Here is a 27,834-nt window from a genome sequence, read left to right as displayed (position 1 = left end):
CATCCTTCCTCTCCCTGCAACCAAGTCCATCTGCATCCCCATCTCCAGAGCTTCTCGTGCAACAATCAATTCAAACATCTTCTATCGTCCACTCCTCAGCAGACACACAATTGTCATCTCCTTTGATTTCCTCTTCTGTTGAAATTGAAAAAGGTTGAATGTCCCCTCTGTTCACTAACTTGCCATCTGAAAAACTTGGCCAAACATATGAAGCACCCCCAAAAATATCAAATGATGTAACTCAAACCTACCATTTAAAGAGTGTCTCTGTGGATGCCAAAATTGACGACATGTTGAGATTTTGTGAAGAAGAAGACGACAAAAACAAAAAATTTTGGCCTATTGTGAATGTCTCACTGAGTAAAGGTCTACAGAACATTTGATCATGTTGTGACTTGGTATGTTTTTGATGTTTTCTCATCGATCACTTAATAATTTGACTTGGATTATACTGTAGATATCAAGAGTTAGGGTAGTATTTCGTGGTACTAAGGTGTTCCAGCAGCACATCAACATAATTAGCATAGACAAAGAACCAAACATGAAATTTATGGTGGTTAATAATAAATTTACAGAAAAATACAACAGAAAACTAATTGAAACAAATGTATAGAAAAAGAGCAGTGCAATAAAGTCAAAATGAAATGATAATAAAACGGCAGTGACGTACTCTATAGTACACAATAAAATGTATAGGCCTATGGCATCTTATGAGATGTTGGCTTATGAATATGAGTAATAGCTTAAGAGAAAATGTGCACTTACCAAACAAAAGTTTACTATACAAATAAAAACAATATATAAATAGACCGGGAATTGATAGATTTATGTCATACTGTTCAATAATTAATTAATTTGTGAGGAAAACTATTCAACCGGAAGTGCATTCGCGATTTAATTTTGAAATGTACGCCGTGCATTTCCGGGCCTGACAGTGGAGGTCTGCAGCCAGGACCTCTGGGCCGGAACTCCACCCTGTGACCCCGGAAACAAACACCGCAGCCGGCCGCCAGTTTCCTCTGTGTGGGACTCAGCTGCTGGACGGTGTGTTAGCGTGTCTGAGCTGAATATCTGAGTGTGTGCAGCAACAATGTCTTCAGTTCAGCATCTGAGAGAGTTTATCAGCCAGCGACTAACTGCTGCCGCCGAAGAAATATTCTCAGAGTTTGAGAAAACCATCGTCCAGTACGAGGAAGAGATCGGCCGTCAGCGCAGACTGCTGGATATCAGCTGGAAACCGCAAATAAACTTCCACAGAGTGGGTAAGTAAGGCTGTGTGGAGGAACAGGGCTGCAGCTCTGAGCTCCGCTCCGGTTCTGTTGGGCTTTAACGGGCCTCATGCTGAATCCGCTGTTTCTGTCAGCCTGAACGGCTTTTACATCCTCCGCTCGAGGCAAGTGAGCAGACGTTCGTCTTTCCCTGATTTAAAGTGCGCCCGTATTACAGAATTTATGGCAAATGCAGGAAGTCCATGATACGGAGCGTGCAAATATTTGACTCAACTATAAAATCCCTTTGATCCATAATTTCTGACAAAGGTTGATACACATGAACTCAGGAACATCCTGACTGTTCACTCACTCAGTATTAAGCTCATTCACTGTATCCTTTGAGGCGGAATTTCTCCAAAATGATACAGTGAATGAGCTTGATACTGAGTGAGTGAACAGTCAGGATGTTCCCGAGTTCAAGTGTACACGCCTTTGTCAGAAATTATAGATGAAAAGGATTTTACAGTTGAGTAATTTGCCATAAATTCTGTAATACGGGCGTGTGACACCGCATTACGTAATAATGTAATAAATTTGCACTTCATTATGTAATAACTGCCGCATTTTGTAATAATCTGCCGCATTATGTAATAAACTTCTTGAACCCAATATGTAATACATTTTGCCGCATTATGTAATAAGTTATTACATATTGTGGTTGTTACTACATAATGCGGGTGTTGTGATTTTTTTTTTTTTTTCTTTAGCAAAATGTAGCAATTGGTGCATTATGTAATAACCAACCGAAATTGACATTTTCATTGATTAAAAACAGCACGATAATGTGTATTTTACTCAAAAATAATAATTAAGAGGACAGTATGTCAACTATTGCTCAGCTTACATTGTAGCAATCCACCTTTTAACTTTGGTTGTGCTCATTTAAACATACAAGGGGTTAATTCATATTTGCAGTTAGATTAGTCATGAGATCAAGTTTGGAGGTAAGTGTTTCTGATAGTTAACCAATTTAGAAAATTGTCAACTAAATCTCTGTCTATGCTCAAGCAGCAGTAAAGAAAAGACATACAACACCAAATAATTAAACATGGGCTGTGCACAACAGCACCATGTAGTCTAGCCTATTCAATAAAGGTCATGTTCCATGTAACCTTAACCTTCCTTCATAATGCATATTTCCAATAACACCTACAGTACTAGTACCTGCATTAATGTAGCACTGGCAGTGTCACAAAATTATACTAAGTATTATTCTGACACAAAAATGTAGGATAGCCTATATCATGCAAACCCAGAGTAAGAGACAAAAAATAGTTGCAAGAACAAATGACTAATGTCGAACAGTTAATTATTTCAAATTATTTATTCTCTAAAGCCCAATACTATACCATCCTGTAGAGGTACAGACATCATGGATTAACATTGTGTAATGAACAGCAAATATTATGGCAATCTTTGATAATAGGCCTAATATCTCAATCAACTAAATGAAAAACAATCCAGCCACAGCATAGAGCCCAACACACACACAATGGAACTGTAGTGGATAATAAAGTGGAAACATAAAATTTAACAATGTTCTAGACCTATTACAGGCCATGGCAATATAACCACACAACTAACCCATCTAAAAATCTACATTTGAACTAGGGAGACTCAAGAAAATCTACCTACAATGCAAAACAAAATATAGCCCTAAGGTTTCCAAAAAATGTCCTTGAGTTTAAAATGACCGTGGCCAATGTGCTTTATCAGAAGCCAGGCCATCATCCACCTGCTATTTTGGCTGAATAGCTCCCTCAGTCTAATAGCAAGACCACTACTGTGTCCAGCGGATTTATAGAGCCTCATTATGCTTATGGAATTGTCATGATCATAATCCAAGTTTAGGGTGTCAGCTAAAGTTTCTCTGATGTAGATTTGCGGATGGAACGGATCTGCAAGATCTCGAAAAAGTTTAGAAACTCTATTAAATGCCCAGAGCATTGAGGAGTCTGCATTAAGGGTCAACTGGATGATAAATGACAGCAATTCTGTAGGCAAGATGGGTGTGCCATGCATTCTGTTTCCTACATCATTATCTGGAGGTCCACACAACTGGACATCATCTTGGTCTCGTTGAGCATCATCGTTGGACTGATCATCTAGATGGACATCATTGTGGGGTTCATCTTGTTGGGAATCATTGTGAGGTTCATTCAGTGTGGGATCATCGTGTGGTCCATCAGTAAGAGTTTCATTGTCTGTGTTGTCGTTTGGTATCACTCTCTTGGTCTGATTCATTTTTATGTTGAATTATCCTTTCTCTCTCTGCTTCTAAGATGTTTTCAATAAATGAAGAGACTGATCCTTCCAGACTTAAAGATAGGGTAGGAGATCCTGGATTTTGAGTCCAGCGAAGCTGCAATTTGAAAATACACAGGTAAAAAGTCCCAACCCCTTTCTTCACTTTCCCCCCGAAGGCACGCCTCTAGAGTACATGAACGCGCACGAGCAGGAAGGTGCACGAGCGCTGTTCTGACAGCAAGCATCGATCGTTGCCATATTTAGTATTTAGTATATGCTAACGATACGTTTAATAATGCTAGGTGCTAGCCAAGCTGGCTCTAGTTTAGCTTCCTGCCAAGCTTCTGGACCCGTAATTCGTTCACGGAGCAGGGTACGAGCACAGGGGGAAGGAGGGGGAGGGAGGAGCAGATTGCAGTTTGATAGACAGCATCAGTATCCAATCATTGTGAACGGTCCGTTCACAAAGAAGTCTGCAATATTTCCCGTTCTTTTCATTGTTATCTGTCCCTACACAAAATAAGGCAGCCTGGTTAAACCTCAATATTGTGTTAATCTTAAACCATTTGTCTCCATTCTTGTGCTTTAACTTACTTTAAAATCAACTACAAACCTAGCTGCTATAAAGTTAAACCAGATCATGTAGGTTAGTCAGGTGATGTAGCTTGGCTAAAGTTATACTTTTAGACCTTTTATAATAACAAACAAGCTTCATGGACATTGTAACAAATGCCCAAAGATTATATCAGTTTCATCTAACGGTACAGTCTGGTATGAAATCCTTATGAACTGTGTTGATTATACACTGAAAACCAACAATGATATGTCCCCCCACATTACCCCAACACAGTGGTGCGTTGAGTTACGCGTTTAATTGGTTCCGTGACAGAGCTCATAAGTCAAACAGCTCGTACGTCAAATCAATATTCACCATTGAAATTAATAGAAATGCCATTAATCCGTTCCATGCCCCCCAAAAACCTCCCCAATTTTTTTTTGTGATGGAATGAATTTATTTTTAAATAAAAAACATTGTAGAAGAACATAATATGATATGATAAATGAAAAGAAAAAGTAAAGAAAAATTCTGGTTTTATCAAGTGTATTTATCTGGAGATCAGACGCTTGGACTGGCAGAAGATGCTGGCGGAGGAGGTTTGCAACTTTAAAAAAAAGTTGTTATTTCATAACAAGTAACTTAAATTTCTGCTCGCAAATTAAAGTTAAAAAAAATAAATAAATAAACGGAATAACGGCTCGTAACTAAAACAACTCGTATGTCGGGACACTCGTAACTCAAGGTACCACTTCATAGTGCTACATAGCTTCACGCTAACGTGACGTTAGCCTTTCATAACTTAAGCCCACTCATACAGTGTAACAATTGGCAACAAAATCTCTTCTCTAAATGGGCAGTGTCTTTAAAAAACAATGACTCATTTGGAAATCACATTAAAACTTAACTCAAAATGATGTATTCCAGGAAAGTAGGTTCACTCCGACAGTAGCTTCAGCACCATACTCTCTACCCCTGCCACTCATTTCAAAGACGCCGCGTTTCTCATTCGCATCGCGCATCTTTCTAAGAGACATACCTGTCAATCAACTGGAGTGGCACCTGAGGTGTCCAATCGTGTTCCAGAAGTGGCCAGCGCATCTCCCGCCCCACTCTGCCTCTGATTATCTCACCAGTCCTCGTGCCTAAAATTAACCAGTGTAATCAGTCAAGGCACTGGCAGCGAGTACTGGCCGCATCAGGGGGGATTTAGACGTGGGTATACGCAATGCTGACTGACAAATAAGTAGGTATACGCCATATACCTGCGTATACCCTGGACTACACCACTGGGTTTAACACACTCAAATATCTGCTCACATTGCACAGATAACAAACCTGATGACTATGCACACGCTTTGTGGTTTTGTGCGCCCTTCCAGAAGTTTTGGCTTGAGGTCTGTGAGGACCTATCAACATGGCTTAAGTGTAGTGTTCCTGCACACTCCACACTGTGCATACTGGGTGACTTGGACAACATCAACATGGAAATGAACTCAGCACACATGGTCCTCACAGTGCTATGTATCGCAAAGAAAACTATTCTCATGAACTGGAAAGCAGAGAACAATCTGTGTATTAACCAGTTTATAAATGTTCTTTTAGATTATATTAGCATGGAAACAATGTCTGCCTCCTCAAAAGATCAACTGGCTGAATTTCATTCTCTCTGGTCCCCGCTGATTAGCTTTATCACATTGTGGAGCTGGTCGGTTGCTGTCCCGCCGCTCTGGGCAGTTGGTTGTGTGCTGGGGGGCTGTGTGACTTCATCAAATCAAATCAAATCAAATCAAATTTATTTGTATAGCACATTTCATGTACAAACAGTTCAAAGTGCTTTACATAAAATAAAAGCATTGCAGCAGGGAGTGCAAGAAGCATTAAAAATACATAAAATAATATAAAGAGAAACAAATAAAATCATTTAAATGAATTTAAAATCAGGCAACAGTCTAGATAAGTTAAAAGATATTTCATGCATAGACACATGAGAAAAGAAATGTTTTTAACCTGGATTTAAAAATGTCTACATTTGGTGAAAGTTTAATCTCCACTGGCAGTTTGTTCCACTTATTTGCAGCATAACAGCTAAATGCTGCTTCTCCATGTTTAGTCTGGACTCTGGACTGGACCAGCTGACCTGAGTCCTTGGATCTAAGAGCTCTGCTGGGTTTATATTCTCTGAACAGATCACAGATGTATTTTGGGCCTAAACCATTCTGGGATTTGTAAACCATCAGCAGGCTTTTAAAATCTATTCTGTGACTGACTGGAAGCCAGAGTAAAGATTTTAAAACTGGTGTGATGTGTTCAGATCTCTTAGTCCGGGTTAAAACTCTAGCAGCAGCGTTCTGGATGAGCTGCAGATGTTTAATGCTCTTTTTGGGAAGTCCAGTTAAAAGAGCGTTACAGTAATCGAGTCTACTGGAGATGAATGCATGGATGAGTTTCTCCTGGTCTTTTTGGGAGAGGAAACCTTTAATTCTGCTGATGTTTCTGAGATGGTAAAAAGCTGCCTTGGTGACAGCTTTGATGTGGCTGCTGAAAGTCAGATCTGAGTCTATCAACACTCCGAGGTTACCAACTTGGTCAGTGATTATAAGGTCCCGAGTCTCAAGATATTTACCAACGCTGACCCTCTTCTCTTTGCTACCAAACAGAATGATCTCAGTTTTGTCTTCATTTAATTGTAGAAAATTCTCTCTCATCCAGGTGTTTACTTCCTCCAGACACTGACACAGTACGTCTGCTGGGCTGCAGTCGTCCGGTGACAGAGACACATAAAGTTGTGTATCGTCTGCATAACTGTGATAATTGATGTTAAAGTTCTGCAATATCTGACCCAAAGGGAGCATATACAAGTTAAACAGAAGAGGTCCAAGAATTGACCCCTGGGGGACTCCACAAGCCATGGCCACTCGCTCAGATTCAGGGGTCTTGTGGTCTCTTGGGTCGTGGGGCCGGGTTGATCATTTCTTTGCTGGGTGGGACTGTATGTCTGGCCTGGTTGGCAGTTTGGGGGGCTTGTGGGTGGAGCTGTCTTGCGGTGTGGTGCATGGTCGCTTGGGGGCCATGGGGGGTTGGCCGCTGGCTCTGGGTCGGGTGGCCGCGCCGCTCTAGGATGGGTTGTAGTGCTGGGCCTGGGCCCTGGTGTCTGAGCGCTGCCTGTGCCTGGGGGGTCTGGGTTGCCCTGGGCACGCCGCGGGGAACGTGCGTTGGTGCGGGTCCTGGTGTCGGGCTGGTTGCTCTGGGATCTCTGATGTGTCTGCAGGTTTTTCTTTGTTAGGGTGTGGTGGCGTGCGGTGGGGTGTGGCGGTGCTTTTACCCGGTTGGGGGCAGCTTGGGTGGGCCTGGGTGATGGTGGGTCTCAGGCCCGAGCTGCTGTGACTAGAGTGACTTCGTGGTTTGTTTGTTTTGTTATTTTCTTTATTTGTAGGGGCCGTCTGGGGTGGGGCAGGTGGGTGCCTTCGCGTTACCAAGTGGCTCCCCGATACAAATTGGGGGGTGGTAGCACTGAGTGGTATCTGGAGGATGGGACTCTTTGGGTATTTAGGCTGCCCGGAGGGCCGCACTCCCAGTTCCACAAGGTTGCCTGCCCCTCAATTTTAAATGCTCACTATTAGAAAATATCAAAGAGCCAGAAGGGCGAGGGGAGGGGTCTTCACACACACTTGTTGCCTGGTTGTTGCCTGGGGCGGGAGGGGCCAGGAGGAGGAGTTGTCCTGCTGGTTCGGGGTCTGTGGTAGCTGGGGGGCTGCTGGCCCTCGAATGTGCCCGCTGCGCCACACCCCAGCGGAGTTGGGGGATGGATGCATGTGCTGTGCGAGTGTGTGTGGATGTGTGTTTATTTATTTTTGTATTTATTATTATTATTATTATTATTATTATTATTATTATTATTATTATTATTAATAATAATAATAATTTGCTGAGGCCCAAAATTTAGACATGTCTCCTGTAGACAGTTACATCATTTTTATTAAGGTCCTGTTTAAAATACAGCTTTTATGGCATTTTCAAAATGCATTTTGGGTTTGTTAAGTTCTTTTCAATTCATTTTCCCATTGCATTGTGGGTATTTTCAAACTTCCACCCACTATCTGTTTAAAGTAGAAAAGCAGATCAGATTAATAATATTAAGCTGTTATAACAGGGCATCCATCTTACTCTGCCCTCATAAGCAGTCTTAGAACAGAGCAGGCTAACAAGGCGTTGCTACGGAGACAGAACCAGCTGCGGCTCGTCTGTGTTAGACAGAGAGCAAACTGACATGTGCACACACTATGGCTTCTTAAAATTAAACTATAATTTTGACTGTCGCCTACTGTCTGGAACAAACGGTCAATGTTCGAAAAGTAAAAGTCAGCGCCCCAAGAGACGACAGAAGCCATTAGTGTAATTTTCATTCGGCTACTATGTATGGCTTGTTTTTTTATGGCAGTTTTAGTATAATTTTTCACCTGAATTCGATGACTTTAGGCTTTTATAATGGAAATGGAGAGGCAATTTGTAAGAAATATGTGTGGCAGAGCTCAATGAGTGTGACTTTGTGTGAAAGAGGACAAAAATGTCTACGTTTTGAAGTAATATTTGTCCAGATCGGGCAGATATTTTGGACATGAGAGACATTTGTTCCAGGAATTGGTGCAGTATCGAAATTAGAGTGGGGATCTGAGTGGGAGAGACACCTCGGCCGAGATGTAGTCTTCCTAAAATGTAAACTGCTGTTGTGTCAAAGCTGTATAATGTATCAAAAAAAAGCTTTGGTTCAGTTAAAGCCGAGAGTATCCTGTCACATATAAACTTTGAATGAGGTCTGTGTTATGCTTTATGGCTGAGTTATAAGGCCTCTAAAATAGAGCATTTTGGCGCTCCTTGAGGAAACGGAAAAATAAGAGTCAGGCAACAGAGTAATATGTGTGTCTAATGCCTTCGGCATTGGCACACATAATAATCTGAGCATGAACCAATGCTGCAAACCTCAATGAGCTGAAGCAGAGTTGGAAAGAAGAGTTGGCTAAGATTCCTCCACAACCATGTAAGAGATTGATAATGTCACACAGGAAACCATTACTTCAACTTACTGCTGCTGAAGCTGCTGCTACAAGCTGCTGGATTAGGGGTTATTATGTATGTAGATTATGTATATCTGATGTATCTGAAACAAGCTAACAAACCTACGTTTCTGCTCACCAGCCAGTTGATTGTTGCATCTCTGCTGTTAAGAGTGTTAAAACTTAAGATTTTCTCGTATCTGTGCACCTAAATAATTAGTCTCATTCACATTAAGTTTCACCCTCATATCTGTGGAATCCTTTTTATTACTTATAACTACAGTCTTTGTTATTTAGTGATGTTGTAAATAACCATTTCCTTGTGACCTTTTGTCTTTCCAGAGCTCCCACAGTATTATCTCTGTGAGGAAGAGATTCCTGTTAACCTTGAGAAGGACTCCAGTCTGGACCAGGAGGAACCAGAACCTCCACAGATTAAAGAGGAACCGGTGGAAGTCTGCACCAGTCATGAGGAACAGCAGCTCTTACTGAAGCAGGAGACTGATAACCCTACGGTGACCCTAACTTATGAGGAAAGTGACCTTAGTGAAGCAGAACCAACAAATGTCCAGCTCCAAGATCAGAGCCAAGATCAGGAAGGAAGTGGGCGTGAATCAACTGGAAATGCAGAGCTGAGGCCAAAGAAGAGGCGTCACAGTAACGATGGAGACAACTCTTCCATGTCAGAAAGTCCCCGTAACACCGCGAAAGGTAAAGCATCTTTAAAACTTTAATAATGAATCAGCAAGACGTTATTCATCACCACAGGGGGTTTTGGATGGAAGGATGGATGGTGATTTCATAAACAGTGGGGGAGTATATGCATAGTAATCAACCTTATTAATAATCCGTATTGCTCGTTTTTGTAGGAAAACTATACAGTTGTTTTCTGTCTCATATATATCTCATTTGCATATTTTACGGTTCACCACATATCTGTCGAACACTGTCGACACTTCAAACTAAAATGTTTTTTGTCAGATCTTAGATTCATCTGTCATCGAGTTATTAACCTTTGGTTTTGTCCCTTTTCCCCCAGACCTCTCACAACAATATGTCTGTGAGGAGAAGGAGAAGATTCTTACTGACCAGCAGTTCTTTAACCACGAGAGCAACTCCAGTCTGGACCAGCAGGAACCAGAACCGCCACAGTTTAAAGAAGAGCTGGAGGAACGCTGCACCTCTCAAGAGGAAGAGTGGCTTGAACTGAAACAGGAGACTGATATCTTATCGGTGACTCCTACTTATGAGGAAAGTGAACTAACCAGTGAGCAGCTCCTCTCTCAGAACTCCTCTGTAGCTGAGAGACAAGAAATGGAAAAAAACTTGAGAGATGAAGAGTCTGAATCAACTCAAAATTCAAAGCTGAAGCCACATAAGAGACGTGGGAGAAACATAAATCACAGTAACGATGTGATCAATGAGAGCCAGTTTAATGCCGACACAGGTGACCAGGCAGTAAAATGTGAAGTTTGTGGAAAAGCCTTTATGAGTTACTCTGAGTTGACGGCACATTCCGGAATGCACACAGGTGAGAAACCATATTCTTGTGAAATATGTAAGAAAGCTTTCAGGTATAATAATGGTTTGTTGGTCCACATGAGGACTCACACAGGTGAGAAGTCGTTTTTATGTTCTACGTGTGGCAAATGTTTCAGTCAGAGTGGTCATCTGAGGGAGCATATGAGAACTCACACAGGTGAGAAACCATATTCTTGTGAAATATGTAAGAAAGCTTTCAGGTACAATAATATTTTGTTGGTCCACATGAGGACTCACACAGGTGAGAAGCCTTACGTTTGTAAAACCTGTGGGAAAAGATTTTCTGAAGGGTCAACACTTAAAATGCATTCACGAATCCACACAGGTGAGAAACCGTTTTCATGTTCTACATGTGGGAAAGGTTTCAGATGCAGCAGTAGCTTAACCGCTCATATAAAACTTCACACTGGTGAGAAGTCTTATTTATGCAAAACATGTGGCAAATGTTTTCGTCAGAGAGGTCATCTGTTGTATCACATGAGAACTCACACAGGTGAGAAGCCGTATTCATGCAAAACATGTGGCAAATGTTTCAGTCGGAGTGGTCATCTGAGGCAGCATATGAGCACTCACACAGGTGAGAAGCCGTTTTCATGTTCTACATGTGGCAAAGTTTTCAGATGCAGCAGTAACTTAACCCGTCACATAAAACTTCACACAGGTGAGAAGTCTTATTTATGCAAAACATGTGGCAAATGTTTCAGTCAGAGAGGTCATCTGAAGGAGCATATGAGCACTCACACTGGTGAGAAGCCTTATTCATGCAAAACATGTGACAAATGTTTCAGTCGGAGTTATCATCTGAGGCAGCATATGAGCACTCACACAGGTGAGAAGCCTTATTCATGCAAAATATGTGGCAAATGTTTCAGTCGGAGTGATCATCTGAGTCGGCACATGAGCACTCACACAGGTGAGAAGCCTTATTCATGCAAAATATGTGGCAAATTTATCAGTCGGAGTTATCATCTGAGGCAGCATATGAGAACTCACACAGGTGAGAAGCCGTTTTCATGTTCTACATGTGACAAAGTTTTCAGATGCAGCAGTAACTTAACCTCTCACATAAAAGTTCACACAGGTGAGAAGCCTTATTCATGCAAAACATGTAACAAATGTTTCAGTCAGAGTAGTAGTCTTTTGCATCACATGAGAACTCACTCAGGTAAAAAGTTACAGTCCTGAAACATCTGTAAAGAAATAATGTGAATGACTTTAATGGATGCAGAGAACAACCATAATTCCAGCTGGGACGCAGTGTAAAATGTACATAAAAACAGAATGCAATGATTTAAGAAGCTCATATTCTAATCTTTTATTCACAATCGACTGTAGAGAACATCAAATGTTGGGATGGGGCAACAAAAGAGATCAGATAAACTGTCAGATAAACAAAAATAGGTCATGTTTTGGGGAATCCTCCTGATTATACAAACTGTGCAAACACTGGGTCAAAGTGCATGATGACCACAGGTTGCCAAACAGTGGGTGCCACCAATGGGCTGGCTTGGATAAACTCTGAAAACCCATTAATCCAAATGACAAAAGATCTCTGCTGTAGAGTTTAGTTGAGTCTGCTCTAAAACTTGGTGGAGTCAGCTCCAAATTCAAATGAGTGTCGGTCTCCTTTTGGTTATTAACTGTCAAATGATGTTGTCTTTATTGTCTGCTGCTGGTTCATCTTCTGCTGTTCAAAGCCGCTCTGCAGTTAAAATTCACATTAAATAGCATTTGTCCCACAGCGACTTGTCTTACGTTTTATGATTACATAGCTCATCAATCCATCCATCCAGCTACCGCTTCTCTGGGGGTCAGGTCGCGGGCAGCAGCTTGAGCAGACAAACCCAGCTGTGCAGCCCCTGTTTCATTGTCAGGATTTGATACATATGTTTTGATTCTGTTCTGGATAAAATGATTTATGATTTGAAACTGATTTTATTTAGTTTTTATTTAGATTTCTCAAAGTGCAAACTTGTAACAATTGGTTTGAAGTTGTCAATCATTGTAGTTAAGATTAGAGCTGTTCTGTCTTCTCACAATACCATCAGGAAGCAAACCTGTTGCAGTGATGGGATGGCTGGGAATGTTGTTGAGTGCCTTGAAGTTTGGCTTATAGCCTATTTGTGAAATTTCTGTCTACTGAATTGTATAGTGTCGGTCACAAAGTTGTGAAATGGGTCTCTTAGAAAAAAGAGATAGAAAATGCTTTTTGTAAAATGTTTTCTACTAATAAACTTATTTCTGAGAACATTTCTTTTTGGTTTTTAAATTATTTCATCTTCCTCGGTGTGTTGAAGCATATAAAAGTAAAAAGCTTAGGTATTTGGAGTTGGGGCAGAAGCAGAGCAGCGAGGATGGAAAGTTAGGATGTGTCCATTGGAAGTAGGATGTAGAGGATTTGTTGCAAAGTCTGTTGTCTCATTGTTGAGGGAGCTGGGTATAAGTGGACAGAGTGTGAGGAAAATAGTGAAGGAAGTGTCAGATGAGGCAGTAAAGTCCAGTCAGTGGATTTGGATTACAAGAAGCAATAGCAGCTGGGGGCCCATTAGTGGGAGCACTTAGGGTAAACAGAAGCCCCTTTCACACTGCGACCCGCTACCTTAGCGAGTCCAAATTGCACCTTCGACCAGCGTCGAGCAATGTGAATGCTTGGCGTGTTACGTGACCCGTGTCGCCTGAAGCCGAGTTCAGGGGGCGTTGCCTAGTGGCAGAGCGTCACACGAAACACATAAAATGCTGGGCATGTACAATGACGTAGTCACAAGCCATGCGCCGGAGGTAGGGTTAAATACACCTTGAGGACTCGTTTTTGCAATTGTATATGCAGTTCATGGAGATGTTATTTTACGAGGTGTGGATGGTTACAACGTGGCATGCCGCCGAAGAACATATGCGGAGAATAAAAGAGCACTATAGTCCCCGAAATGTGGCGGTAAATAACGTCCTCTGCTCGGAGGCTGAGGAGCTCGCGGACCTCCTTGTCTCCCCAGTTGGCCATCTTCAAAAATGTCTCAAACTTGATGTAGGCTAAAACAGAGTAAAAATTGTCCTCACCTGTCGCTGTTGTTCTGAATCAGCTGTCCATTCTGTCTATTAAACTCCTCACGTCACGCCAAGCCCACGTCCGACCCGCGTCAATTGCGTTCACACCAAACTCGGCTCGGCAAAAAGACTAGGGTGCGACGCGGGTCGAAAGGCGAGTCGAGTTGACTCCAGTGATCATTGACGCCAGTGATCATTGTCTAGCCTCCTTGAGGTGTCGTGGGCCCATCTAGACGAAACACTGATGAAAGGAGGTTCCCACCTTTTGGTCAGCACTGCTCACTCATCTATAAAGTGAGTATTGGGAACTAGAAAATTTCTGAAGAAATTGATGGGTGCCAATCTACTGCCCAACCTATCAACAAACCCTTTAGTTCAGTTGAAGCTGAGAGTCTCCTGTCACATATAAACTTTGATTGAGGTCTCTGTGATGTCGTATGGCTGAGTTATGAGGCCTCCAAAGTAGGGCAGTTTTTGGCTTTTTTGGCTCGTGAAGAGCTTTTCAATCGATTTTTCCTCTGCGAGGCCCAAAATTCCTAAGACAGGTCTGATGAAGACAGTTATTTCATTTTTATCAAGGTCCTGTTTAAAATACAGCTTTTATGGCATTTTCAAAATGGCCTCCTTAAGTGCTTTTCAATGCATTTTCCCATTGCATTGTGGGTATGTTCCTACTTCCCTCACTATCAGTTTAAAGGAGAAAAGCAGATCTGATTAATAACATTAAGCTGTTATAACAGGGCATCCATCTTAGCTCTGCCCTCATAAGCAGTCTTAGAACAGAGCAGGCTAACAAGGCGTTGCTACGGAGACGGAACCAGCTGCAGCTCGTCTGTGTTAGACAGAGAGCAAACTGACATGTGCACACACTATGGCTTCTTAAAATTAGACTATAATTTTGCCTGCACTCGACTGTCTCAAACAACCGATCGTTTTCCAAAAAGTAAAAGTCTTATCCGAATAATTCTTGAACCGTCAGTGTCCCAAGAGACGGCAGAAACCTGCGGTGTAATTTTCATTTGGCTACTATGTGTGGCTCGTTTTTAATGGCAGTTTTAGAATAATTTTTCACATTTATTTGATGACTTTAGGCCTTTATAATGGTGAGGTAACCTCTGGGCTCAGAGGCAATTTGTAAGAAATTTGTGAGGCAGAGCTCAATGAACCCCCCCCCCCCCCCCAGCAATCAGAAGCAGGCCGAGAGGGCCTCCAGACCCAGGCCACCAACAGCCCCAAGGAGCAAAGAACCTGGGAATCCCACCATAGGGACAACCACGCATCCCCCCAGAAGACAGCAGAGGGAGCCCCCAGACAGAGCCCCCACAAGCATCGGGCAGAGCCCCCCGGCGACCAGAGGTGGCAGCCTACCAGCCCCGCCACCAAGACATGGGCCGCGCGCCGGAACCGGCCCCGCGAGCCCGAGCGCCACCAAAACCCCCCGGCAGGGGCCCCGCCCAACACCCGAGAGGGCCAGGCGCAGTGGGCACATCTGGGGGCCAGCAGCCCCCCAGCCACCACAGACCCCGAACCAGCAGGACAACTCCTCCTGGCCCCCCCCGCCCCAGGCAGCAACCAGGCAACAGGGGTGTGGGAAGACCCCTCCCCTCCCCCCTCTGGCTCTTTGATATTTTCTAATAGTGAGCATTTAAAATTGAGGGGCAGGCAACCTTGTGGAACTGGGAGCGTGGCACTCCGGGCAGCCTACATACCAGAAAAGCCTCGCCCTCCAGATGCCACTCAGTGCTACCACCCCCCAAAACCTAATGTGTGTGTGTGTGTGTGTGTCTCATGATTAGTGATGTCTAAGGTGTAATTAAAACAAGGGCGGGGGGCTGCAGAGCGCAGCAAAGGGGACCACCTACGTGGACCCATCTGCTGCCCCCCACAGAACACACCCGCCCTCAAACCCTACGTGTGTGAATGTGTGCTGTGTACAGGAGTCAGAAGGGAGAGGCCAATGAGAGCCAAACTTAATAGAACACCAATCGAGGTCGTTGCGCACACAGCGGTGTGCTTTTTTATGCCGGTTGGAACATCGGTGCTAGACTAGTAGCGCGCCGAAATTCATAATGGAAACGGATGAATAAGAGTCTGGCAACAGAGTAATATGTGTGTCTAATGCCTTCGGCATTGGCACCCATAATGATCTGAGCATGAACCAATGCTGCAAACCTCAATGAGCTGAAGCAGCGTTGGAAAGAAGAGTGGGCCAAGATTCCTCCACAACCATGTGAGAGAATGATAACGTCACACAGGAAACCGTTACTTCAACTTACTGCTGCTGAAGCTGCTGCTACAAGCTGCTGGATCAGGGGTTCACTTAGTTTTTGTTCCATAAATAAAGACACAGTGTGATATATCACAAGTTTTAACACCTGCTGAGGAGCAGATGATTGTTTTAGCACCTTGGAATTAAAAGATTATGTTTTTCTGATGTATCTGAAGCAAGCTAACAAACCTACGTTTCTGGTCACCAGCCAGTTGATTGTTGCATCTCTGCTGTTAAGAGTGTTAAAACTTGAGACTTTCTTGTATTTGTGCACCTAAATAATTAGTCTCATTCACATTAAGTTTCACCCTCATATCTGTGGAATCCTTTTTATTACTTATAACTACAGTCTTTGTTATTTAGTGATGGTGTAAATAACCATTTCCTTGTGACCTTTTGTCTTTCCAGAGCTCCCACAGTATTATCTCTGTGAGGAAGAGATTCCTGTTAACCTTGAGAAGGACTCCAGTCTGGACCAGGAGGAACCAGAACCTCCACAGATTAAAGAGGAACAGGTGGAAGTCTGCACCAGTCATGAGGAACAGCAGCTCTTACTGAAGCAGGAGACTGATAACCTTACGGTGACCCTAACTAATGAGGAAAGTGACCGTAGTGAAGCAGAACCAACAAATGTCCAGCTCCAAGATCAGAGCCAAGATCAGGAAGGAAGTGGGCGTGAATCCACTGGAAATGCAGAGCCGAGGCCAAAGAAGAGGCGTCACAGTAACGATGGAGACAACTCTTCCATGTCAGAAAGTCACCGTAACACCGCGAAAGGTAAAGCATCTTTAAAACTTTAATAATGAATCAGCAAGACGTTATTCATCACCACAGGGGGTTTTACATGTTACAGCAGCATCACAGAAAACAGACAGGAATTTCATAACATGTGATTTCATAAACAGTGGAGGAGTATGTGCATAGTAATCAACCTTATTAATAATCCGTATGGCTCGTTTTTGTAGGAGAACTATACAGTTGTTTTCTGTCTCATATATATCTCATTTGCATATTTTACGTTTCACCACATATCTGTCGAACACTGTCGACATTTCAAACTAAAATGTTTTTTGTCAGATCTTGGATTCATGTGTCATCGTGTTATCAACCTTTGGTTTTGTCCCTTTTCCCCCAGACCTCTCACAACAATATGTCTGTGAGGAGGAGATTCTTACTGACCAGCAGTTCTTTAACCACGAGAGCAACTCCAGTCTGGACCAGCAGGAACCAGAACCGCCACAGTTTAAAGAAGAGCTGGAGGAACGCTGCACCTCTCAAGAGGAAGAGGGGCTTGAACTGAAACAGGAGACTGATATCTTATATGTGACTCCTACTTATGAGGAAAGTGAACTAACCAGTGACCAGCTCCTCTCTCAGAACTCCTCTGTAGCTGAGAGACAAGAAATGGAAAAAAACTTGAGAGACGAAGAGTCTGAATCAACTCAAAATGCAAAGCTGAAGCCAAATAAGAGACGTGGGAGAAGCATAAATCACAGTAACGATGTGATCAATGAGAGTCAGTTTAATGCCGACACAGGTGACCAGGCAGTAAAATGTGAAGTTTGTGGAAAAGGCTTTATGAGTTACTCTGAGTTGAGGGCACATTACGGAATGCACACAGGTGAGAAACCATATTCTTGTGAAATATGTAAGAAAGCTTTCAGGTATAATAATGGTTTGTTGGTCCACATGAGGACTCACACAGGTGAGAAGCCTTACGTTTGTAAAACCTTTGGGGAAAATTTTTCTAAAAGGTCAACACTTGAAATGCATTCACGAATCCACACAGGTGAGAAGCCGTTTTCATGTTCTGTGGTCAACGCCTGGCTCCTCTACAAGCGGCACTGCCAAGCTCTCAAGATGCCAAAGAAGGAGATAATAAACATGAGAAAGTTCCAGGCACAAGTAGCATCCTCTCTCATTCTGGTAAGAATCTATTTCTGCTATTTGCCATGTTTGTGACTTGTATCTCTGACTTGTATCATCATACATTTTTAGCATATACATGCATTGATTATTAATAGTAATATTAATGCTTCTCTTTCCAGGTGAACACAACACCGAAAACTCCGAAGAGAGGACGACCATCTTCAAACCCAGATGCGGCAGGGAGTCCTTTGAATGCTGGGAAGAGACCATCCCCAGGTGATGGGAGTCCAAAATGTCCCTCTTCCAAGAAAGCATGTACACACCCCCCGCAGGATGTGCGCAACGACCAAACTGGACATTTCCCAATGAAGGTGAAGAGAGGACGCTGCAGACACTGCAGTAAAGGGTATACTAATACCCAATGCAGCAAGTGTGATGTTCGCCTCTGTTTTTCAGAAGACAAGAACTGTTTCTGGGACTATCACTGTACATAAGTGTTCTATTGACTACACACTGATGCCAGAGCTGTCCCAGACCGGGAAGCCTCTTGGCATGTGTGTGTGTGTACTTAGCCCAAAATTGGGGGCATTTTTCAGAATACACACCAGTTGATTGGGGACAGCTTTCCAATTGGGGACAAAATTCACCGTCCCCATTTAGTTTTCAATATAAACGTATTCTACAAGCTCCAACATGCATTTCTATCTAAAAATGGCCGCTGTCCCCCAAAGTGATTTTTTTCAGATATTGTGTGTGAGTGTGTGAGCCCCCCCCACACCTCCCACTCAATCTGTGTATAATCCTGCACACTGCCCCTCGTGGATGTGTATGGAATTACATGATCTCTCTCTCTACTCCATGTCCCCGAATTCACTATAAACTTTCTGATAAAAGTGTAAAGCAGAATTTAATAGAATAGACAGCTTTATTGTGAGTGTAGTCTAGCAAGCCAAGAGCTAGCAGGCTGGAAGACTCTCTGGTGGCTAGTAGACCCACAGCTAGCATGCTGGGAGTCTGTGTTTAGTCGACCATACTTGGTTTGACCCTAAAAGTGGAGAGGGGTCTGGCTGCACTCTCAGGACCCATGACCTGCACTGTCAGGACCCTTCGTTGGAGACATGCACTGTGACGTCACCTGCACTGTGAGGACCGGAAGCGACAGGCGAGTTTACCTGAAAGCACGTAAAAGTAAAAAAAAAATATATATATATATATAAAGAGCAGTGCGATAAAGTCAAAATGAAATGATAATGAAATAGCAGTGACTTACTCTGTAGTACACAATAAAATAAATAGCAGTGACTTACTCTGTACAATAAAATGTACAGTATAGGCCTATGGCATCTTATGAGATGTTGGTTTATGAATATGAGCCTAAGAGATTAGTTTACAATAAAAAATAAAAACAATATACAATAGACCGGGAATTGATAGATTTTATGTCGTACTGTTTACTAATTAATTAATTTGAGGAAAACCTCTTGAAAAATATAGCGTTTAAAAACGTTTAAAAATACGTGCTTCCGATACACACGCTTTTATTTTTAAATTAATCCACTTCCGGTCCTCACAGTGCACTTCCGGTCCTCACAGTGCAGGTGACGGTCTGCAACAGGGTCCTGACAGTGCAGGTCTGTGGGTCCTGACAGTGCAGGTCTGCAGGTCTGCAGCCAGACTCTCTTGGAAAAGTGCGCAAGCCTCATCTCCTGGTTTTACCGCTGCAGCAGTCTAAATGAAGACAACGATGACGGGTAAGTAACTAAATTAAATGACTGTAGACCAGTAGCGCCTTTGTAGAACATAATCACATAAAAAATAGCGAGTTATTCATAATATTTACCAGGCAAAACAATAATTATTCCTCATCTGGATAGTTTAACTAGTCCTGTCCTGCTAGCTAGAGTTAGCGTGTAGCAAACGTGTAGCATCGTTAATGATTGCAAGGTCCGCGATTTTCCCGCTGTTTGTGTTGCTGTGGGTAAAAAATGTCGGTCGGCAGGGCTTTCACCACCTGGAAAGCATGTTCATTCAGTCACGTCGAGTTTCCGTTACACGCCAACCGCCTTTGATGTGACGTCATATGTGACGGGACTGTGATATAGATATAAATGTACGCGTTGATCCCATTAGTTGCATTAAATAGTGGTTGTTGTGCTTATTTATTGCATTTAAATATGCCGGAAACTGTAGAAACCTGCCTGTGAGGTTTTGGTGACGCATGTGCACTGTGTGCCGGTCAGCCAAACTACCACTGCACCGGCTGCGCTTTGCCTTGCGCCGAGAGTAGACCACCTTCAGCGTAGCCTTTTGCCACTAAACTTCCACTGCGCCTTGATCAATACGTGACACCGCCACTCCCATTTCGGCGCACCGCGGTCTACCAAAGTCCAAACTGACCGTGCGCCGGGCTGCGCCGGTCGAAACTTGCACTGCGCAGCCCGGCGCAGCCTGCGCCACCCTACGCCGCGCCACGAAACTAGAGCCCTAAGTGAGCTATGATGTTTGTCCATGTAACTACTCTGTAAATTAAGAAATGGGAAAGTAAAGTAATAAGTAGTGAAGTTACTTTTCAAATGCAGTAACTAGTAAAGTAATTTCATTACAATTTACAGTAACAAAGTAACTAATTACTTATTTTGAGTAACTTCCCCAACACCGTTCAGGACCGCTGACTCCTGTAATTTTCAGCCTCCTTTCATATTAAATAAAAGGGGGCAATGCATACCAATGATCTTCTGAGCTGTCAGGATGTGGGATATCTGTTCTGATCATACAAGTCAGAATAGTGCATGCATGTGGAAGCCTACTTTCATGTGAGAGGGGTTCCCCCTCAGATATAATTTTGTTATTAATTGTTGGAATATCCCTTTAATTGGGTGGTTGTGATGACACATAAAACTGTTCCTGAACATTTTTGAACAGATAATGATGGCTGATGATGGCTGCAGTTTAAAGAATCCTTCCAGAAGGAGGGTGCGGATGAAACCACAACATGATGCAGAAAAGCACATAAGACTTAAAACTGACAAAGAGGGTCTTAGACAGGTGTTTGTGAACTCTTACAAAGGTCAGTTTTTATCTACCTTATATTCTTTTTCTACATGTATTAGTTTTGCTTAAATATGAGCTTCAGTGTAAGAGATGGACTACTAGCCTGGTTGATACAAGCATATCATTAACATAGCCTACTTCTTTTTCATTTTCTCATAAAGGGAGAGGCATTTTTGCTTCAATACCTTTCAGCAAAGGAGATTTTGTACTAGAGTACAGAGGGAAACTTCTTACTCCAGACAATCCTCCTGTCGTCGAGACCTACAGTGAAACTGAAGCAACATATCTCTTTGATTTTCAATGGAAAGGGAAATCTTGGTGGTAAGTTAGGCTGAATATGCCATTTTTGCAGCTGTAGTTTGTAATTAGAATTCACTGATGTTTAGAAATAAAAATTCTGATCATGATAAAGTAATTTAATACTGAGTGTCTGCCACTACCAACTCTTGGTCCAGGAGTACATATTCCTAATTGTTACAGCTAGACAGTTTATACGTTAAGTACATTAAAAGTATCACAATCAATCCAATGTATAAGGTTGATATTTAAAAAGCTCTGCAGTGCATAAAAATCCCATCATCCATACAAGGTTTTATTTATTTTTTATTTTGTCTCCTACTCTAAGATATTTTATGTAAGCCGCACACATATACACACTTTGTGGCAATGTCTTTGGTTAAGGGAACGGGAGGTTCTGTCAGCCATGAATAATGTGATGCAGCCATGTGGCTGTCTTGGTTGACTATATTTCAGTGTGAACAATATGTTAGTATTTTGATTTGTTGGTATTTTTGGTACTTTATTGAGAATCACACTATACGAGACAATTAAATAGGGGATGTTTTTGTTGTGCATTAATGCCATTTATTCCTAGTCTTGATGCATCTCTGGAGGACCAGTCGCTTGGGAGACTAGTAAATGATCAGCACAAAGCCCCGACCTGCAAAATGCGGACAATTCAAGTGGACGGCATGCCGCACCTCTGTCTCTTTGCACTCAGAGACATTGTGCCAGGGGAAGAGATAACCTACAATTATGGTGAATCGGACTGGCCATGGCGCAAACAAGTATGATAAGTGGTTACCCATCTTCAAATTTACAATGTAGAAAGAAATGCAACAGATGTCTTTAAATAATCATTTTCCTTCTTCTAATGTTTGGTCCTTAAAGTATGCATTCATCAAACAAAAACCCTATTCACAAGACATCCAACATTCTACTATGCAAAACCGATTAATGGGGCTTAAATAATTTGTGTCTCCGTGCTGTTTGTTGCAGAAGTGTGTGTGAATTCTGTTGCTTTCTCGAACTGCAGATTTCCACTTCTCCTGTGGCCGCACCATCAACCGGTGACGACACAAACAGCAGCCTTCAGTTGCTGGTTCCTGCCGAACATGTTCAGCACTTGTCTTCCAATGTCAACACGGTATGTGACTTTGCAGCAACAAAGACAAACGTAGTTCAACTGATTATGTACTAGTGTACGAGGATAAACGGTGTCCTTGCCCACAAAGCTAGTTCCAGTCCAGATGTTCACCTAAATTACCACTTGACCAGTGGCTATATGACAGCACAGTTAATCCAGTGTGTTTCACTTGCCCAAATACTGATAGTCTATGTTGAATTGTCTTTTGTTGATAGCCACATTGTTATCGTACAGAATTATATTGATAGCATGGGGCTCACCACGCAAACGTCCCCATTTTGGCGGATACAGAATGTGTGCGGAATGTCCCCACTTTTAGGTTAGACTTGTGTATTGGTGGTGAAGAGGTGTAAATCCATGAGTGTCCCCAATTTGGCCCAAATAGAAAGTGTATGTGTGTGGAGTGTCCCCAATTTTAGGTTAGACGCAGCTATTGGAGTCTGAGCAGGTTTAACCTCAGAACAACATGTCCCCATCATCAATGTCTGGTACAAAAATGCTCATAGTGTTTCTCCCTTTGTCGAACTGCAGGTTTCCACTTCTCGTGTGGCCGCACCATCAACCGGTGACGACTCAAACAGCAGCCTTCAGTTGCTGGTTCCTGCCGAACACGTTCAGCACTTGTCTTCCAATGTCAACACGGTATGTGACTTTGCAGCAACAAAGACAAACGTAGTTCAACTGATTCTGCAGTCTGGTAGTTAAACATCAATGCAGTAAACATAATTAGGTATCAGTTACTGTTTGAAATGAGATTAAAGTTTCTACATTATTTGATTCTATTGTCTTTCAATCTTGTTCATTCTAGCCATTTCAGTCCAGGATTACTAAATAGGGCTCGGGCACACGCGTTGCATTCTGGGATATGGTCGCCATATTGGAGGCACAATCTCGTAAACAAACCCTGAGGCAAGACGGAGATCAAGGAAAAAACAGTGAGAGAAAAGTGAGAGAAAAGCATGTTAAAATCGAGGAAAGGATGTGGGACATACCGGGATACATTACAGAAGGAAGCCAGAGATCGGTACATACAGAAGATTGGCGTTATAAACGGACTGGACCCTTATGAAATACCGAGCAAGGAATGGAGTGTCGACAAAGATTTACTGCCTAAGTTCACCCTTTCGGACATAATTGCGTATATATTATGTGGTGTCAGTGCTTATACTTTGCAACAGTTTCAATTATAATGACACTTTACACTTTGTCATGTTACTCTACTTGTAAATAAATAATGAAACACACACACTTGGCTGTATCTCAAAGCATATTTATTTCAGACGACTTCAACTTTGCACAACACTCCTGCTCATGGTGGTCAGAGTACAACATACAGACACAATCTTGTCAAAGAATGTTTTGTCTTCACCTTCGCATGGCAAAACTATGTTGATAGGTACTTTTGCTGACAAAAAGGTGTATTGTTTCTGACAGTTCCAATCGCCCTTTCCATGTGAATTTGGAGATGGGCAATTTTCCTTGTATTTTCCACATTAAATTAAGATTAAGATCAGATTTATTGTCATGTATACATGCATTCACACGAAATTTGTCCTCCGCTTTTAACCCATTGAGACGTCCCTTGCTTCCAACTGACAGTGTTCTCTTGTGAAGGCGGGGATCTTTACCTCAGCACACAAAAGTCTGTAACTTACCAGAATGAAAATGCAGAGAACACACTCTCATCGACACCGGGATTGAGTGGAAAGTTATGCTTGGTCGTCTTACAGCAGCGATCCATGCTAGTCGACGACGCTTTGTTATCTCGGACACTTGGTCTCCGTGGGTGCGCCTCCAAGCAGGAAACCGGTAAAAAGATAAACCATTTACGATTTCCTCCCCATTCCTGTCACAGCTTTCGCTATTGCACCCCACGACACAGCAACGTGCGACCATAGTGGCAAAGACAATAAGTAAAATAGATAAACCAACGAAGAAAGTTCCGAGACCAGGCGGGAGTACGTCTGCGCGCAGTGGAAAACAATGTAAACAAAACAGTTCTGAGCCTCCAGTATGGCCGCCGCTCACGTAGTGACGTCACGTGCCCGAGCCCTATTGAAACAGCACCATGAGAAGTGCTCTGCACGCTACATGGCCTCAGAGGAAGAACGCAATGAAATTGAAAGACAGCGTACCTTCCTTTTGCATAAGCGTAAGCTTCTTGATCAACAACTAGCACGGTTGGATAATGTGAGTATACTATAGGTGTATACCGGTTTAGTTATGTCAACACTCGTTTTAAGATTTTTTTATTATAACTTCTCTCTCATGAAAGAGAAAAGTACAAGTCACCTTTTTCTTTCTTACCATATGTAGGAAATAGTAGTTCCAGGTGTACAATTTATTATTTACGGATGGACAAGAACTTCTTATCACTTGGCCCGAATGACAAAATAATGAATACATCAGTCACCATCAATGTCAATATCACACTATTTAAATCTTGCTTTGTCACTTAGTGGATTAGGTTTGACGTGGGGAAACTCAATTGTATACATAGTTTTAATGATGCCATTCATATAGATTAGATGTTCCTTCTATTTACTTCTCACTTAACCTTAACTTTATTTTTGGGGCATGTTTCTGTGCCTAAAAATTCCCTTGAATCATGCAGTGAACCGTTAGTGTAATCCAAAACTAAAGTCAGTACAGGCGATCTCTTCACCAATCATACTTAATTTAAAAATCTATTGGCCCTCATATATAAAGGGAGCATATGCTCCAATCTGATTTTGCTCAGTTCAAATGGTATACAAAAAAGAAAATCACCTTGCATTTTCTGCAAGGTGAAAGTTATTCTGCCTTTATGACATGTTTCTTCATTCTGCTTTGCACAAGAACAATTTCATTTTGTTTGAACTTGTAACGTAATTTCACTGCTTGAATCATGCTTATTCTTGCAATAACATGTGGGCATAGCATGAGAGGGAGGCATCCATTATTAGAAGCTGCAAAAATAAAGGTTTCAAATAATCCATAAACACCATCATGTTCTCTCTTTTTTTTTAGAGCAAAGAAGATACCTCAGATGAATCAATGGATGAAAGCAGTCATTCTGACTACAATGATGTTGATTACATACCTGACACTGATGGAACTAACTCTGATGTCAGCATGTCTTTGTCCCCTGACAAACCACGACAGAGGTTACAAGTTTCCCATATGATACCAGTGATGGCAAATAACCCAGACAAAGAAAGCAGCTCAACGGACAGCCCAGACAAAGAAAGTAGCACCAAAAGAAATGCAGTAAGGAAGAAGATGGGATCATCATTCATCCCAGGAAAAAAGAAGAAACGGACAGTCAGCCTGCAGGAAAGGAGGAACACATCACGCCATCCTGAGAAAGGTAGTAGTGCGATTGTCAGTCCAGAGAAAGACAAGGGTTCAATTGAGGTACCACGTACCACAAGTACTCAGGAGCGTCGAGTGTATGACAAGAGGAGCTATTGCCTTTATTGCTCCAAGCCAACAGCAAAAATCTCACGACACCTTCAAACTGTTCATCGCAATAAACCAGATGTTGCAAAAGCACTCTTTTATCCACAAAATTCCAAAGAACGGCGAGTTCGTCTGGCCGTTCTAAGGAATAGAGGAAACTTTTCTCACAATACAGATGTGGTGAGGGAAGGAAGAGGAGACCTTGTTGCACGTTACAGAACAAAAGACATTAGAAATGGGAAAGACTTTATCCACTGTATCCATTGTCAAGGTCTGTACTCAAAAAAAACACTGTGGAAACATATCAAAACATGTAACGAGAAGCCAGGAGAGGATGAACCTAGAGTGGGGCGAAAAAGAGTTAGGTCCCTCTGTGCTCTGACAACGCCCGTCAGTTGTGAGATAAGTGAAGGCCTGTAGAAAATACTAACACACATGAACTATGACGAAGTGTCAAATGTTGTTCAGAATGATAAATGCATTCTGCAGCTTGGACAATATATGTTCAATAAGCTAAAAAATAAAGGGAACAATTATGATGACTATATACGACAGAAGATGAGAGAAGTTGGAAGAATGGTCCTCGTAGCTCAAGATGTTACACCACTGAAGAAAGTGAAGGAGTTCTTCATTCCTAAAAACTTCCTACATGTTATATCTGCAGTGAAGAAGGCAGCAGGATATGATCCTGAGACCAACACATATCAAACTCCATCTTTAGCGCTCAAGCTCGGCCACAGTCTAAAAAAAATATCCAGTATTGTTGAGAGCGATGCTATGATGTTTGGTGATGATATCACAGCAGAATATGCCAAAAGGTACAGAGCTATACATGACAGCAGATGGGAAGAGTTCATCTCCTCCGGAGCACTAAACACTCTTACGGAGGCCAAGTGGAATATGCCACAGGTGTTGCCCTTTACCAATGACGTGAAGCTCTTGAACTTTTACATGGAAAACCAACAACATGTTTCAGAGAGAATGCTAAGAATCTCCCCCACTCCAGAAAACTATGCTGCCCTGGCTAAGGTAACTCTTGCTTTGGCCATTACATTCAAGAGACGAAGAGCAGGAGAGGTTTGTTACTCACTGCCTTTAGGTCCCGGAACAAGTCAGTGTTGCATGATGATGTGGCTATCTGCTTGACTCCATTCGAAAGGAAGCTGTGCGAGTATTTTGCGAGAGTGGAGATCCGAGGGAAAAGGGGGAGGATGGTCCCTGTCTTGTTAAAACCATCTATGGTGGCTGCTATGGAGCTGCTAGCTGAGTTGCGTGAAAGCTGCAGTGTACCGAGTGATAATTTATTCATGTTTGGAAGACCAGAAGCCTTGTCAGCCTACAGAGGGGGCGAGTGCCTTCAAAAATATACCAAACTCTGTGGTGCCAAACACCCTGAAGCACTGACTTCAACAAAGCTTCGAAAACATATTGCTACAATGTCACAGGTCTTGAACCTTGAGGAAAATGAGTCTGATCAGCTGGCCGACTTCTTAGGCCATGATATTCGCATCCACCGACAGTACTATCGATTGCCCCAAGGAACTCTGCAGCTTGCTAGAATGAGCAAAGTGCTCCTGGCCATGGAGAGAGGGACTGTGTCGCAGTACAAAGGGATGACATTGGATGATATTGAAATTGACCCTGAAGGTTTGGGCATGTTCTTAATTTTGTAATCTTTTTCTTTTTCTTTTCTTCATTTATTTTAATCTTTGTTTTTATAGATGCTGTACTAGATTCTGCCTGTGAGATTCAGAATGCTTCTGATTTAATTTAGAATATTTTTTACTTGTCTTGTTTTTTTTTGCCAGAGAAAATACCACAATCCAATGAAGGAGAGTCCAGTGACCCTTCAGAACATGAGTGTACCAGTAGTGAAATGGAACACATAATGGACACATCTACATCATCAGCACCAGCAAGTGCTGCTACTCCTCCTATACAAGGTTAATACTTACAACATGCATTGCAAAGAGAATGATGATCATTGTGAAGCTGTGAAGCTATGAAGCTAATCTCTCTTAATACAGAAGTTCACATTTATACAGAATGGACATATTTACTTTTTG

General features: G+C 42.3%; 2 protein-coding genes across 3 annotated transcripts in view; both read left to right on the top strand.

The window, feature by feature from the left end:
* The window catches only part of LOC142383938 (uncharacterized), a 47,781-nt gene extending 20,366 nt beyond the window's left edge, over positions 1-27,415 (top strand). The window contains exons 5-12 of the mRNA XM_075469801.1: positions 17,771-17,907; positions 18,030-18,221; positions 20,773-20,917; positions 21,063-21,222; positions 21,776-21,968; positions 22,217-22,327; positions 22,859-22,969; positions 25,337-27,415. Coding sequence (XP_075325916.1) covers positions 17,771-17,907; positions 18,030-18,221; positions 20,773-20,917; positions 21,063-21,222; positions 21,776-21,968; positions 22,217-22,327; positions 22,859-22,969; positions 25,337-26,188 — 1,901 coding nt within the window. The 3' untranslated portion in view covers positions 26,189-27,415. The remainder of the gene's footprint in view (positions 1-17,770; positions 17,908-18,029; positions 18,222-20,772; positions 20,918-21,062; positions 21,223-21,775; positions 21,969-22,216; positions 22,328-22,858; positions 22,970-25,336) is intronic.
* On the top strand, positions 946-16,829 carry LOC142382460 (uncharacterized). Of its 2 annotated transcripts, XM_075468341.1 has the most exons (4): positions 946-1,262; positions 9,471-9,839; positions 10,168-10,659; positions 16,390-16,829. In XM_075468341.1, the coding sequence occupies exons 1-4, from the start codon at positions 1,091-1,093 to the stop codon at positions 16,779-16,781; spliced, it is 1,425 nt and encodes a 474-aa protein (XP_075324456.1). In that variant the 5' UTR covers positions 946-1,090; the 3' UTR covers positions 16,782-16,829. The 2 variants fall into 2 exon arrangements, with proteins under 2 accessions (XP_075324456.1, XP_075324446.1); XM_075468331.1 differs by lacking the exon at positions 16,390-16,829 and having other exon boundaries at positions 10,168-12,868.
* Positions 27,416-27,834: the final 419 nt, after the last annotated feature.

Source organism: Odontesthes bonariensis, chromosome 1 (genome assembly GCF_027942865.1).
Source record: "Odontesthes bonariensis isolate fOdoBon6 chromosome 1, fOdoBon6.hap1, whole genome shotgun sequence".
NCBI lineage: Eukaryota > Metazoa > Chordata > Actinopteri > Atheriniformes > Atherinopsidae > Odontesthes > Odontesthes bonariensis.
Note: the sequence above shows the minus strand (reverse complement) of the source record. Positions and strands in the feature narration are given on the sequence as shown.